General features: G+C 38.2%; 2 protein-coding genes across 2 annotated transcripts; both read right to left on the bottom strand.

The window, feature by feature from the left end:
* Window positions 1-241: 241 nt before the first annotated feature.
* Window positions 242-1,052, bottom strand: LOC107785506 (uncharacterized). The gene is made up of 4 exons (XM_075223701.1): window positions 797-1,052; window positions 639-699; window positions 406-539; window positions 242-261 (listed from the first exon to the last, which is right to left on the bottom strand). The coding sequence occupies exons 1-4, from the start codon at window positions 1,050-1,052 to the stop codon at window positions 242-244; spliced, it is 471 nt and encodes a 156-aa protein (XP_075079802.1).
* An 11,269-nt stretch (window positions 1,053-12,321) lies between these two features.
* LOC142165063 (uncharacterized) lies at window positions 12,322-14,503 on the bottom strand. Its single transcript, XM_075223700.1, has 5 exons — window positions 14,248-14,503; window positions 14,090-14,150; window positions 13,854-13,990; window positions 13,145-13,233; window positions 12,322-12,816 (listed from the first exon to the last, which is right to left on the bottom strand). Exons 1-5 carry the CDS (start codon window positions 14,501-14,503, stop codon window positions 12,322-12,324), a joined length of 1,038 nt encoding a protein of 345 aa, XP_075079801.1.
* Between the last annotated feature and the right edge of the window lie 387 nt (window positions 14,504-14,890).

Raw genomic sequence — 14,890 nt, 5'->3', positions numbered from 1 at the left:
GGTATTTTTCGGGAAACACTTTTGTGTGCGCCACTATTTTGGGTAGAGCTCAGGAATTGTTGTACCTCCAAATTATTGGGGAAGTCTCTCTTTGTATGCCTGCTAAATGTTTTAGTGGAAGTTGGTGTCGGATTTGTTGACGTAGCCTAAACGTTTTAGGTGAACCACGTTAAATATTGTGTCATTTATTTTTGGTTTCGTTGATCATTTATTTTATTCCGCTGTGCAGTAGTGTTTAGTGCTACCGGGTCCTAACAAGTCCTAACATATATAAGCCGTGGAAACAGCCTCTTGCAGAAATGTAGGGTAAAGCTGCCTACAATAGACTCTTATGGTCCGGCCCTTCCTCGCACCCCGTACGTAGCGGGATCTTCGTGCACCGGGCTGCCAAAGCAAGAATCTTACCTCCTCCTTGCCAACTTCCACATTTTAACTGATTCATGTGGCTGTAGCCAAGATCAGAAAGCAGTTTCACGAGAGAACTTGGAGAACCAGGCAACACTCTTAAATCATCACTGAATATAAACTCTATTCCTCCCCTAAGAAAAACAACATAACAATCATTTGTAGGATTTCTTATATCTGAAAATATTTCCTTAGTTGTCCTCCCTCCACAATTACAATTAACATTGACTAACCAGCTCTTTAATGAGCAGTCTTCCATAGAACATTTGAAGTACTTGTTGGAAACAGAATCATCTATGTTCACTTTCAACTTGAAGCAGTTAGGCATGGCAATGGGGCTTCAAGCAATCTTCATTGCATGGATTTCTTGGATTTAAAAGGACTGACTTACAGTTTTCTGAATAAAGATGTTTTACAATAAGATTTTCAACACTTTGGTATAAATTGTTCATACATGTAGAAATTGGACTTATCTTTGACATAGGCTGGCTGTTGGTTAATCTGATTTTTGTTCCAATTGGAAAGGTGAGAAAACTGAATAATATATCCACAAAGTCCCTGTTGGATTCAGCAGCAATAACTTGATTTTTCTTGTCATCTACCAAAAGCTTCAGTGAAACTCTGGATTCTTGATCATTAGCAGCCATTTTTAAGGGAATTACTAACAAATAAAAGCCTTTTCTCTTGAAGTAAACAGTGAGTGATCAAATGTTTTAAGTTTTAACTTATAAATGTATGTAACACCTCCTTTTTCCGTCCCCGCAAGGGGTGAAGGAGTTTTTCCAATTAAAGAACAATCGAAACGAGATTTGTTTATTTATTTCAGAGTCGCCACTTGGGAGATTTAGGGTGTCCCAAGTCACCAATTTAATCCCGAATCGAGGAAAAGAATGACTCTGTATTACAGTCCGCGAACCAGAAATCCGGATAAGGAATTCTGTTAACCCGGGAGAAGGTGTTAGGCATTCCCGAGTTCCGTGGTTATAGCATGGTCGCTCAACTGTCATATTCGGCTTGTTTATCTGATTTTATACAATTATGAGCTCATGTGCAAGTTTTAACTCTTTACCGCTTTTATTATTATATTTTAAAAGAATGTGAACATCGTTTAAAAACATGTCTTCGGATTCCATCACATGACATGCACCCGCAATCCGGAACACATATTTATTCAGTGTTTTGGGATTTGGATTTGGGTCGCATGAAATGCACACCCGATTTTAAGAAGGTAAGATTATTAAAATGCGCGCCTAAAGCGATTAGCGTATTATTATTTTGGGTATGGCCGTGGAGTTCGCTAAGCGGCCGATCCCGAGTTTTAAGTAATTAACACATACATTTTTTTGAGGGCCCCGCAATCTGTGCGTTTTATTTGGCGAGGCTCGTCTCATTTTTATTTAAAAGGATAAACCTACAGTGACTACATTTTTTCTATTAAGTTTGTTTCTAAACTAAGGGGAGGAATCCTAGTTAATAATACTTCCTAACTCATGTTGCAATTAACCTTAACTAATTATCCACAATCATTCAAATATCCAATTATTAACAAATGCAAGTCCAGAATCAATTTCCAAACTTATTTCCTTTAACAGAGTTAATCAACAAAACTATTCTAGGCTAATTAGTGTTAAGCAAATCCAACAGTCAAATTATACCTCCAGTTTTGAACTAACTCACAATTGCCATTACTAAGTACAAAACAGTATGGCTCCGGGATTGCACTGCCGATTATTAGGACGAGTGAGGACTGTGAATCACAAGATCGCTTTATGTTTTAAATATTTTCTGATTTTTAAAGCGTAACTACACTAAATGAAATTAAATTACCACATGTCTTAACAAACTATAAAATGTCCCGAACAGTCCATGAGTTTGACAGTCCGAACCAATCTAAATCGTTCTAAAACAATTTTAATCACATTTCAAACTACTACAATCCATTATGACAAAATACGGCAAGAACTAAAGCTTTCGTTGAAGTTATATTTCCATTTTTCATTTCATTTTCAAATGGACAACTACATGGTTTGAGATTCAGGACATGTACCTGGAAATGACAATACAAGAAGAAAAGAAGGAGGAGTCAGCAACAGTAATAACACAGCAACGTAACAACAACCCAACAGCAGCAATTCAAACAAGATTCGAGGCCCGGGAAAATTTGAAGAAAAACCAAACAAGCGCAATAGAACAAACCCAAAAGTTTGTAAAAGACTAAGCAGCAACAACCCACATCACCACAAACAGACTCAACCACGCGTGTATTAAACCCGAAACTAAACTCCTCTCTCACTTTGTTTTTGTTTTCTCTTTTTAAACTCTCCAACACTCTCTTCGGATTTTCAGAATGTCTTTCTCTTTCCAAAAATAATCATCTCTCAAAAACTATCCCCTTTTTGTGTCAAAATGACTCTTATTTACAGCAAGACTCTTGTCTTGAACCACTAACCCGAAATATTCTTTCCCCCCACACTTGCATGCTTTGTTCCCCACTATATTAAATAACTACATTATTCCCCACTAACTTATGTCTTGTCCTCCACTATATTAAACAATTACATTATTCCCCACTAACTTATGTCTTGTCCCCCACTATATTAAACAATTATATCAACTCCCCACTAACTTATGTCTTGTCCCCCACCATGTACTATTTTAATATTGTTAATGCCTAGTGGACAGAGCACTCAAATTAATTATTTTTTAAGACTTTAAATCCCAAAAATACCCCTGAAACTACTGAAATTACCATTCTACCCTTATCAGCTATATCCAATCCTCCTAATTAATTACCCAAATTACTACAGCTATAACCAAATTCCTAATCAAATTCAACTAATAAATCCCATGAACACAGATTGAATCATACAACATCAGATTAATGGGAATAAGTTAACCATATTGGGAACCAATCCTGGTTAACTTAGACAAAAAATTAATGAGCAAGGAGACAATAATATTAACAACAAAAGTAAACTGAAACAACATGAATCACACTTAATTGAATCGAAATGCAAACTGAAATCATATGATGAACAACAAAGAGCAGGAAACCAAACAATACATAAAACGAAATTATCCGAATCAACTCAATATTAGCAAAGATACTATACAATCTACAACTAATAATCACGAATGACAAACCAATCGAACTCAAATTCGACTAAACAGAATTCAAAAAATTTTTACAACCAAGATTCAACTAAGAACGATTCAAACTCCTTAACCCATAATATTTAAACAGATTTTAGCGGCTCTTATCTTACTCACATATAGATCATAAAAATGAGAAAGGGAGATGAGACGGACCTTAAAAACCTTTAACAATCCGAACCTCGACGAACAAACGCCGAACGGGAACCTCAAGAGTGGTTTCAAGGCTACACTGTTGTGAATGGGAAGCGGCAGAAGAAGCGACGATGATGGTAAAGCTCAGAGACGACGTGCTGGTTGCTGCTGGGCAGGGTTATGGGTGACGGGGACGAGAGCTGGGAAGGTTTGTTGGCGGAGCTGCTGGTCGTTTGGAGACGACGAAACGCACGCGTCGAAACTGCGCGCAGCAGCAGCTCACGTCGATGAACTTGTGGTCGTCCATGGCGGGGCTGTGCGATGTGGTTGTGGTGTTGATCCAGTGGTCGTGAGGACTGTGCGTTCGAGCTGGACGTCGACATACTGTCGTGGTGGAGCTGGGTGTTGAAGGACTGTGGTCGTTTGGTTTCGACGATAATGGGGTTAGCTGGTCTGTTGAAGACAAAGCAAAAGAAGCAGTAGGTGAAGCTGGGGTGCTGGTCGTCGCCACTGGTCGACGAGGAAGGCAGCTATGGGAGCTCGAGCTCGACGACGAAGAAGAAAGCAGCCTTCTTGGCTTTTGTTTGGAGCTGATGTGCTATTGGTGGTTGCCGGCGGAGAAGGTGATGAAGAAGATGAAGCAGCAGCAGTGGTCGACGGGCAGCCATGGGAGGGGAGCTTGGGGTGGTTTGGATGTGAATGAGAAGGAAAGAGGGGGGGCGGATAGGTTTTTTAGGGTTTAGGGGGATAAAAAATGAAAAATGAAGAAAAGGGGTTGGGCGGGTGGTTTGGTTATGGGGTGGACTGGGTCGACCCGGGTCAAAATGGACCGGGTCGTAGGGGAAGGTTGGGTATCTTTGGGCCTGTGGTTTTAAAATTGAAGAAGAGGCCCAATCCGATTTTCGTTTATTTTTTGTTCTCTTTTCTTATTAATAAAACTAAAATTAAATTATAAAAACCAAAATTATCTTAAAATACTAATTAAACTTCTAATAATAATTATCACCCAAAATTAAACATCAATAAAATAAAATCACACAATTTGGACATTAAATGCTAAAAATGCAAAAGATACCTATTTTTGTAATTTTCATTCTTGTAAAACAAACTTAATTACTAATAATTGTAAACTTAAATCCTAAACGCAAACGCGACGTATTTTTGTATTTTTTATTAATTTATAAAATAAACATACGCAGACAAATGTAAACAATACAAAAAAATAACACAAAACTCACAACAATTGCAAACAAACAAAAAATTGTTTTATTTTTGGAATTTTGGGAGTAATTCTTATATAGGGCAAAAATCACGTGCTTACAGCTGCTCATCTTTGTCCGAAAACACGAAGAGTTTTCGTGCAAAGATAAAGTGAGCGATTTTTGCCCATCTGAGTACTCCGTGTGAAGCATTTTTTTTTAAAAAGATTTAACCGAACCTTTGCTTTAAAGGTTTCCTACATATCCCTGGCTAGAAGGGAATCAGGTTAATGGAGTTTGGGAAGTTTTGGTAGCTGGGACTACCATGGGACTGCAATTTTGTTGTTACTGCTGTTGTGTGTTGTTACCACTGCCTTACCGATCTCCTTGTTACACCGTGTCAAAAGAAAACAAGAAGTTATGCTAGACTATGAATCATAAGATCTTATCTATCTTCAACTTGTTTTTGCTTCTTTGCTTTTTTGTCGGCTTGTGTATCTTCCGCCGCTTTTCCTTTTCGTAAACTTGGGGATGGCGCTGGCCTTTTGCTTCTTTGAATACCAATTCTCACTGTCTGGTTCGGTCCGCTGGGGATATGGCTTCCTTCATTAAGCTTTTCGATGGTTCCTCTGGGGATACGGCTTTCTTCATCAGATTTGTTATGCTGGGCATAATTTAATGTTCACAGGCCGCTTCTTTCAAGATGCATCTTTTCTTCCTTTTGACTCATGCACTTGAATTTGCCCTGGGACCTCTTGTTGCAACCTTCTGCCTTTCGGTGGGTTATGTATTTCAAGACCTGCAATGTAAAGACTGAAAAATATTCCCTCGTTATACAGGTGGGCGCCTAATTGGTAAAGACATGAAATGTATTCCCTTGTTATACAGGTGGGCGCCTAATGGTAAAGACATGAAATGTATTCCCTTGTTATACAGGTGGGCGCCTAATTGGTAAAAACATGAAAGTATTCCTCTTGTTATACAGGTGGGCGCATGTTGGTAAAGACATGAAATGTATTCCCTTGTTATACAGGTGGGCGCCTAATTGGTAAAGACATGAAAATTATTCCCTTGTTATACAGGTGGGCGCCTAATTGGTAAAGACATGAAATGTATTACCTTGTTATACAGGTGGGCACCTAATGGTAAAGACATGAAATGTATTCCCTTGTTATACAGGTGGCGCCTATTTATCTAAAACATGAAAAATATTCCTCTTGTTATACAGGTGGGCGCCTATTTATCTAAAACATGAAAATATTCCTCTTGTTATACAGGTGGGCGCCTGTTTATCTAAAAACATGAAAAGCATTCCTCTTGTTATACAGGTGGGCGCCTGACCTCAACAACAACTTTAAAAAATGCATTTGGCAATGCTTTATGAAAACATATATTTTGGCAATGTTTATACAAGCCGGACCACTCGGGTCGAATAGATTCAATATCCTATTTGAGGGCGGGTAGGCCCATCATATCCTATTCGAGGGCGGATAGACCCAAAATATCCTTATTCGAGGGTGGATGAACCCAAAATATCCTATTCGAGGGCGGATGAACCCAAAATATCCTATTCGAGGGCGGATGAACCCAAAATATCCCATTCGAGGGCGGATGAACCCAAAAATATCCCATTCGAGGGCGGATGAACCCAAAATATCCTATTCGAGGGCGGATGAATCCAAAATATCCTATTCGAGGGCGGATGAACCCAAAATATCCCATTCGAGGGCGGATGAACCCAAAATATCTCATTCGAGGGCGGATGAACCCAAAATATCTCATTCGAGGGCGGATGAACCCAAAATATCCTATTCGAGGGCGGATGAACCCAAAATATCTCATTCGAGGAAATATCTTATTCGAGGGCGGATGAACCCAAAATATCTTATTCGAGGGCGGATGAACCCAAAATATCCTATTCGAGGGCGGATGAACCCAAAATATCCTATTCGAAGGCAGATGAACCCAAAATATCTTATTTGAGGGCTGATGAACCCCAAATATCCTCTTCGAGGGCAGATGAACCCAAAATATCCTATTCGAGGGCGAATGAACCCATCTTCAAAACTTGAAATTGTCTTACCTCCGACTGTTTTTCTTAAAATCGTGTTGTCTTGCTATCCCTTAAAACTTGAATTGATTTCCTCGTTCCTTCGAGAAAATTTTCGATAATGGCAGAAAATTTTCTGCCCCAGTTTTGGTGCTTTTCCTTGTGGCATGTTTTTTCCTCCATTAATAAGATTTCCTTTTCCTACTTCAAATCAAAGAAAATTTGTTAGTTTTAAAACATGGTGAGTGGTCGTGCCACTCCTGCTGGGGATGATTTTTCCCTTTCTCCCTTCCCCGCTCTGTGTTTCATTACGCTATCAAAGCTTGCTGGGGATTATTTTGCTGGGGATGAATTTTACTTTTCTTCCTTCCCCACTCTGTGTTGTCCGACCCTCTTGGAACTTGGTCGAAAATCTGTCGAGGATGCTTCTTCATCTCGATGATCTGCTGGGGATAACACTGCAAACCGCTGAGTAACACTGCTGGGGATAACACTGCTGAGGATAACTCTGCTGAGCAAAATATGTTATCTTACTCCTTCCAAGACTACTTCCTTTAAGTAGGATGTTTCATTCCTTTGCAAACTGTTTCCTTTTGCAAAACTGGTCTTTTTTTTTCTTTTTCTTTTTTTTTATTATTAGTATTTTTTCTTTGTTTTGTTATCTTCCTTCTTCGAAGACTACCTCCCTTAAAAATCGTTTTGCATTTCCCGAAAACTATTGGGGATACCGATTTTCACCAAACTCATGTTAGACTTCTCGAAAATTTTCGAAATGAACGGAAATTTTCTGCCCCAGTTTGACAATCTTTCTTGCGGCGCATCTTTCTGTCATCGGTAGCATTCCCTGTCCCTGCTTCAAATCAAATAAAATTTGGTCAGTTTAAAACGTGGTGGTTGGTTGTGATACTCCTGCTGGGGATGCCATCAACCATTCTCCATCTATGTGTTGTCTGTCCATCTTGAAGTTTGGGCTGATACCTTCCGACCTTCTTGACGATTCCTTATTCCCAAACCTCTTGACCATTTTCCCAGTCTCCTTATCCGACCTCACTTGCAGATCTTGCATGTTCATTGATTAACCACTTTCTTTGTTTATTCGTGTCATTGAAAACAACCTTTTCTGTTGGGGATATCCCTCTTCTTTTGTGGCATAGCTCGAAAACTGGCATTTCCACGACCTTTTAATCTCATATGAATTTCCCAAATCATGCCCATTGCTCTTCGCGTTGTTCTTTCTTGATTTGTCCACGGGGCTTGGCCTTGAGGTCTATAACCTTTGATTTTGGCGGGGATATCCCTCTTGACACTCGTCCATCCTTTTGTCAATCTCCTTTTGCGGGGGATATCTTTCTTGACACTGGCCTCGCACTTGTTCCTTCCTGACTTAGACTATTTGGATGTTCTAATCGGATCTGGTCTTGCATAATTGGAAAGCTGATGGCAGATTTTGAAATCATTTCTCACTTGTTCTGACCAAACAGACTCTACTAGGAATTTTCTATGAAAGGAGAAAGATAAACAAAAAGGGAACCAAATAAAAGACAATGGAAAAAGATGACTCTTTAACAAGAGAAACTATAAATAAAAACCTATCAAACACAGATACCGACTCTAATGGTCATGACATGCACATGTAGCCTATCCTCTGCCGTCAATCGTCTTTCAAGATCTTCATTTGGCGATTCCCCATCTGATTCTTAATCTTATTCGACTTGTAGTGCCCGAAGGGTTTTCACTATCAAGCCTCTCTCATTTTGGTTTTTCTCTCAGTTTTCATCGCCTTATGGTGCCCGCGAAGATCTTCACCGATAAGACTCTCTCATTTGTGTTACTTTCCAGCTGGGGATTGGGGTGTTACCCATAAGACTCTCTTCTTATTTCTTTACTGTTGGGGATTAGAGTCCTTTCTGCTGTGGATCAAAGTGTTATGTTCACCGGTAAGACTCTCGTTTGTCTGACTTGGCATCTTTTGAAGACTGATTAGAAGGTCTTTCTTTGGACCGTAATGTGGGATTTTGGATAGGCTAGAAAGAAAGGGTATTAAAGGCTCAAAAACAAATCAATTTGGGGTTCAAAATTACAACCTTCGGAACCACATTTGTTTACAACAAGCGCAACCCTTGCCCCAGTTTCTTGCTTGGGGATATTTTAATTTTTTTTACACTATGTTACACTATGCACACTATGACCGAGCCGTGAAGTGCCTACGTATCCTCTTTGAGGAATCAGGTCAAACGTAGTTCCCAATTCCTTTGTTTTCTTCTGACTTTCTTTCGTTTTTGTTATCATTTTTTTTTCATTTTTTTTCTTTTGTTGTTGTTTTTTTGTTGCTTTCTTTTCCTTTTTTCTTCTTTTTTTTTCCACGTTTGTGTTTCTAACCTGTTGTTACCGATTCCGAATGAGGGGTATGAAAAGAAAAATAAATAAGGCTCAAAAGGGGTAACGAAGAATAAAGTGTTTAGGTAGCAGAACAAAATGCCTTCGTCATTCTAGTCTTCAAAACATGCCAAGTGCAAACAACACAATTAAACAAAGATTTGTAGCCTCTTCTGATGGTGCTGGACTTGACAATTATATTCACACATTTGCTTTTTCATTTGTCATCTCTAAAGCACCGTTGGGCAACACTCTCACTCTCATTATCATGAACGACCCTCATGTCAATTTGGCGAATCTTGTTTTTAACGGTTTTCTTTATGTTTTACTTGCCCTAGTTCCGCATGACTCGAGCTCCGAATAATCTCAAACCGTCCTTATTTCTTTTAAATGTTCCGATCACCTCTCAATGGTTTTATGATTAACTTTTAAGATTAGGCCCAAACTGTGTATGCATGTCATGTCACTAGAATCGGCGCTGAACAAAATGATAAAAGAACTAAACAAAAAGATGAGTGGAAATAATAAAAGACCGGATTTTGCATTAGACTAACGGTGAAATGGTTTGAATAACAAAACAAACAAAAACAAATCAGAATAAAATCCCAAAACAAACCTGGACAAAACTAAGCAAACTGCTATGACAAAAAATGGAAAGATAAGAAAGTTTGACACAAGACAATATCCGAATTACAACCCTAAGAATAATCCGGACAACAGAAATGACAACAAAATAAGCCACCAAAAGCTTCTCTCTTGCTAACCAAGGAACGGAGCGTCCTCCCACTTTATCAAACCCGGCATCTTAGCCACTGAGCTTCGCATCAATATTGCCCAGACCATTACCAACTTCAATATCATCAACCTCGGTCAACAAGTTCCCAATAGGATTCGAGTGCTTCTGTCATCAGGCCTCATCCCCACAAAGTGTGCATCATGATGTGCAGGTAAAGAATTCTGCGCGATATTCTGGGTGTCATTGTCTTGGGTTACAATTAGGTTTTCCTGGATCTTGTGTTTCCGGCTTACCACAAACCAACCACATTAACTTTCTTTGTGATTCAAAACAGAACAGGTTAGAATGGACTCAGTCGGTCCTCATTATTAACAACATCTTTTTCCCCTTTTTTTTCTTTTTTTTTTCATTTTTCTTTCATTTTTCAATTTTTTTTTCATTTTTTTTGTTGTGGTCGAATCTTATGGAGATTGCCTACGTATCATGACCCCACATGAATCAGACCTTGCGTAGTTCGGCCAAAATGAAAGGTAACAACAATGAAATATTTTTTTTTGGAATTATCAATTTTCATAATAAAACAAACTGGGTTTCAAAGGTTTAAAGATGACTTACAAACTCGAAAATCAAACAACCCACATATTCTAATCAAAAGATTTACAAACTCAAAAACAAACGGTCAGCTCCCTTTCTCCGTTTGACAAATGCAACCAAATGGTTATTTTTGCAAATGTGGCCCCTTCCAAATTTCACATGAATTTTGAGGCCGGGGAGGATTATTTTATGACACTTTACAAAATTGTCCGTTCTTTTACGAAAATAGCCTTTCGACAACTGAAAGATACTCTAAGGCTATTTCGGCAAGAACGGTTTAAAACGTCGTCGAAGCTGGCTCGACTTATTTTGACCAAAAATCCAAACGGTATTCACCTGACCGCTGACTCTTTATTTTTTTCAATTAAAATAAAAGACCTGGTGTTGCAAACACGACCTTTCAGCGCCTCAGGGACGAAGATTTTAAGGCTGTGAGGGTCAAAAATCAAAACATAACCAAAGGTGGTTGTTTATGCAAAATCAGCCTTCCGGCGTCCCGTTTGGGAATATTTGGCTAATTTTGACAAAAACGGCGTCACCCGACGTATTTATGACTCTTTTTTCTATTTTTCAAATAAAAATTAGAATAAAAGACCCGGTATTGTAAACACTGCCTTTCAGCTCCTCAGGGAGGCAGATTTTAAGGCTGTGAGGGTCAAAAATCAAAACATAACCAAAGGTGGCTGTTTATGCGAAATCAGCCTTCCGGCGTCCCGTTTGGGGATACTTGGCTATATTTGACATGAGCGGCATTATCCGACTTATTTATGATAAAAATTCGACATTTTTTGGTTATTTTTGCAAAGGAGAGGTTGGACCCGATGGGGGTTGCCTACGTATCTCACATCCGGTGAGAATCAAACCGGCGTAGTTCGCCCAATTAACTGAACTATTTTAAAACAGGACCTTTTTTTTCATTTTTGGCAGCAAATAACAAAACCACTTTCAAAGCATGACTCTTTTCATTTTTATTTTTGGCATTTTCATAAACAAAAAAAAAACTATTTTAAAAATAAGACTCTTTTTCATTTTCATTTTTCATGGCAAGACAAACTATTTTCTATTTCTATTTTTGAAAACAAGACAGAACAACGACTCTTTTTTTTATTTTTTATTTTCAACAAACAATAAAACAACCTATTTTTCCCAAACTAAAAGACTCTTTTCTTTTTCTTTTTCTGTGATCTATTTTCAAAAATAAAGACTCTTTTTCTATTTTTCCTTTGCTTTTAGTAAAACAAACTATTAAAAATAAAATATTTTTTTAAAAATTTCGGCAGAGTTTCAACACTATTTGGGCATTGTTATTTTTTCAAAGCAGAAGATTAACCCTATACACTGCTATTTTTCTTTTTTTCAAATTTTTTCAATATTCAAAACCGGTCAGCATGCAAGTCCAAAGCAAATAAAATGCACAAGCAGTAAGTAGGATGCATCAGGATGGTCTTTTCTGTTTCAGGTTGCTATTCCTAAACGGACCCAACCCCTGTGTTGAGTGCCCTAAGTCAAAAATGCACATGATGCAGATAAGCGTTCCTATTTATCTGATGCACATGATGCACATGATGCAAAAATGTCATACAAGGGTACATTTAGATTTGTAACACATAGGCCTGACAACCAAATCGTCCGAAACAATAAACAAGGAAGGTGACAGTGTTAATCTGCCAAAATCACTTGTGCCCACCACTTGTGCACCTGGGGTCTAAAAGGCTATGATCGTCGAGTCCCACAGAAATCGGAAGCAACTGATTCTGGCATTTATGTCTTGGTGCAACACCGGGGTTGAGTAATCTGTGCTGACAATAAGGAAACCATTTTGACTCCAAATCCGTCACACTTTTGTACAGGTTGTCTATGCATCCAAGTCCAGAAATCCCATTTAGAACATGGATCACTGATCCAATAGGAAAAGTGAGGAAACTGAAGAGAAAATCGACGAATGAATCATTTGCTTCAGCATACAATATCTTGTTTCTAGACTTGTTTAATATTAGCTTGAGGTTTATTTTCCAGGAGTTTCCGGTGTACTGGAATGCATTAGGAACCAATGGTGAAATTCCTGGCTCAGGCATGATATTGTTGTCAACTATATTAGCTTTCTTGTTCAAAAACACCTCTGTCAAGGGAGATTTTGAGATCAATGAACAAGCGAGCAGTCTTAATATCTGGACAGAGAAAAATAAGTAAAATGCACATTAGATAACATAAAAAAGAAGAAGAGGGAATTCCTAGCACGAAACTGCATAAGAGTTTGTAGTACATCACCTGAGTTGCAATTTATTCCCTGAATCAATTTCCTCTTTAGTTTTTTTTTTCTCTTTCTATAAGATTGAACATCTTAAACTGTTTTTTGGTACCTTGTTATTCAAAGATTACCCCTCATCTGAAGGTACTTTTAGATCATTTAGTATAAAAAATTTGCAATATGTGCTTGTTCCTCTCGAAGGGATGGTGCATATATTACAGAAAACATTCATTCTTAAACTGACATACCATGTTTCCACATTCTGCTGTCCTACATTGTCCATTTTTATCATTTGAGACTTGAATATGGCTCAACATTCGTTTTGCTATCTGTATATCTGCTATGCATATTTCTTATTTTATCTCTTTAAGTTAGCTACTTCAGTCAAATGATATGATCAAGAACCTAAGCTCATTACTCTAGATTACAACAGCAAACAACAGCTAGGTCATTGGCTATGTGAATCTCCACTGACTATGTCGCTCCATTTAACTTCATCTTAGTCCAATATTATGCAAAATAAAAATAAAATGTACTGGAATTTCTTTTCTACTGACATGACCAAAAGGCTCCTAGAAATCATAGGGCCTAAAGTAACGTAATAACACGACTAAAACTTAATCCCAACTAATTTATATATGCCTATATAGATACTTTTCTTTTCTTGTGCGCTATGTTTTGCTAGGTCTGCATGGATTTATTACTCTAGATTGCTTATTCAAAATCAAGTAATAATAGAATAAGCAAGAATGAAGGGGAGCCTTAGCGTAACTGTTAAAGTTGTTGTCATGTAACCAGGAGGTCACATATTTAAGCAGTGGAAACAGCCTCTTGCAGAAATGTAGGGTAAAACTGCCTACAATAGACTCTTATGGTCCGGCCCTTCCTCGCACCCCGTACGTAGCGGAATCTTCGTGCACCGGGCTGCCCTTTTAATAGAAAAAGCAAGAATCTTACCTCCTCCTTGCCAACTTCCACATTTTAACTGATTCATGTGGCTGTAGCCAAGATCAGAAAGCAGTTTCACGAGAGAACTTGGAGAACCAGGCAACACTCTTAAATCATCACTGATTATAAACTCTATTCCTCCCCCCCTAAGAAAAACACCATAACAATCATTTGTAGGATTTCTTATATCTGAAAATATTTCCTTAGTTGTCCTCCCTCCACAATTACAATTAACATTGACTAACCAACTCTTTAATGAGCAATCTTCCATAGAACATTTGAAGTACTTGTTGGAAACAGAATCATCTATGTTCACTTTCAACTTGAAGCAGTTAGGCATGGCAATGGGGCTTCAAGCAATCTTCATTGCATGGATTTCTTGGATTTAAAAGGACTGACTTACAGTTTTCTGAATAAAGATGTTTTACAATAAGATTTTCAACACTTTGGTATAAATTGTTCATACATGTAGAAATTGGACTTATCTTTGACATAGGCTGGCTGTTGGTTAATCTGATTTTTGTTCCAATTGGAAAGGTGAGAAAACTGAATAATATATCCACAAAGTCCCTGTTGGATTCAGCAGCAATAACTTGATTTTTCTTGTCATCTACCAAAAGCTTCAGTGAAACTCTGGATTCTTGATCATTAGCAGCCATTTTTAAGGGAATTACTAACAAATAAAAGCCTTTTCTCTTGAAGTAAACAGTGAGTGATCAAATGTTTTAAGTTTTAACTTACAAATGTATGTCACACCTCCTTTTTCCGTCCCCGCAAGGGGTGAAGGAGTTTTTCCAATTAAAGGACAATCGAAACGAGATTTGTTTATTTATTTCAGTGTCGCCACTTGGGAGATTTAGGGTGTCCCAAGTCACCAATTTAATCCCGAATCGAGGAAAAGAATGACTCTGTATTACAGTCCGCGAACCATAAATCCGCATAAGGAATTCTGTTAACCCGGGAGAAGGTGTTAGGCATTCCCGAGTTCCGTGGTTCTAGCACGGTCGCTCAACTGTCATATTCGGCTTGTTTATCTGATTTTATAC

This window comes from Nicotiana tabacum, chromosome 10 (genome assembly GCF_000715075.1).
Source record: "Nicotiana tabacum cultivar K326 chromosome 10, ASM71507v2, whole genome shotgun sequence".
Lineage (NCBI taxonomy): Eukaryota > Viridiplantae > Streptophyta > Magnoliopsida > Solanales > Solanaceae > Nicotiana > Nicotiana tabacum.
Note: the sequence above shows the minus strand (reverse complement) of the source record. Positions and strands in the feature narration are given on the sequence as shown.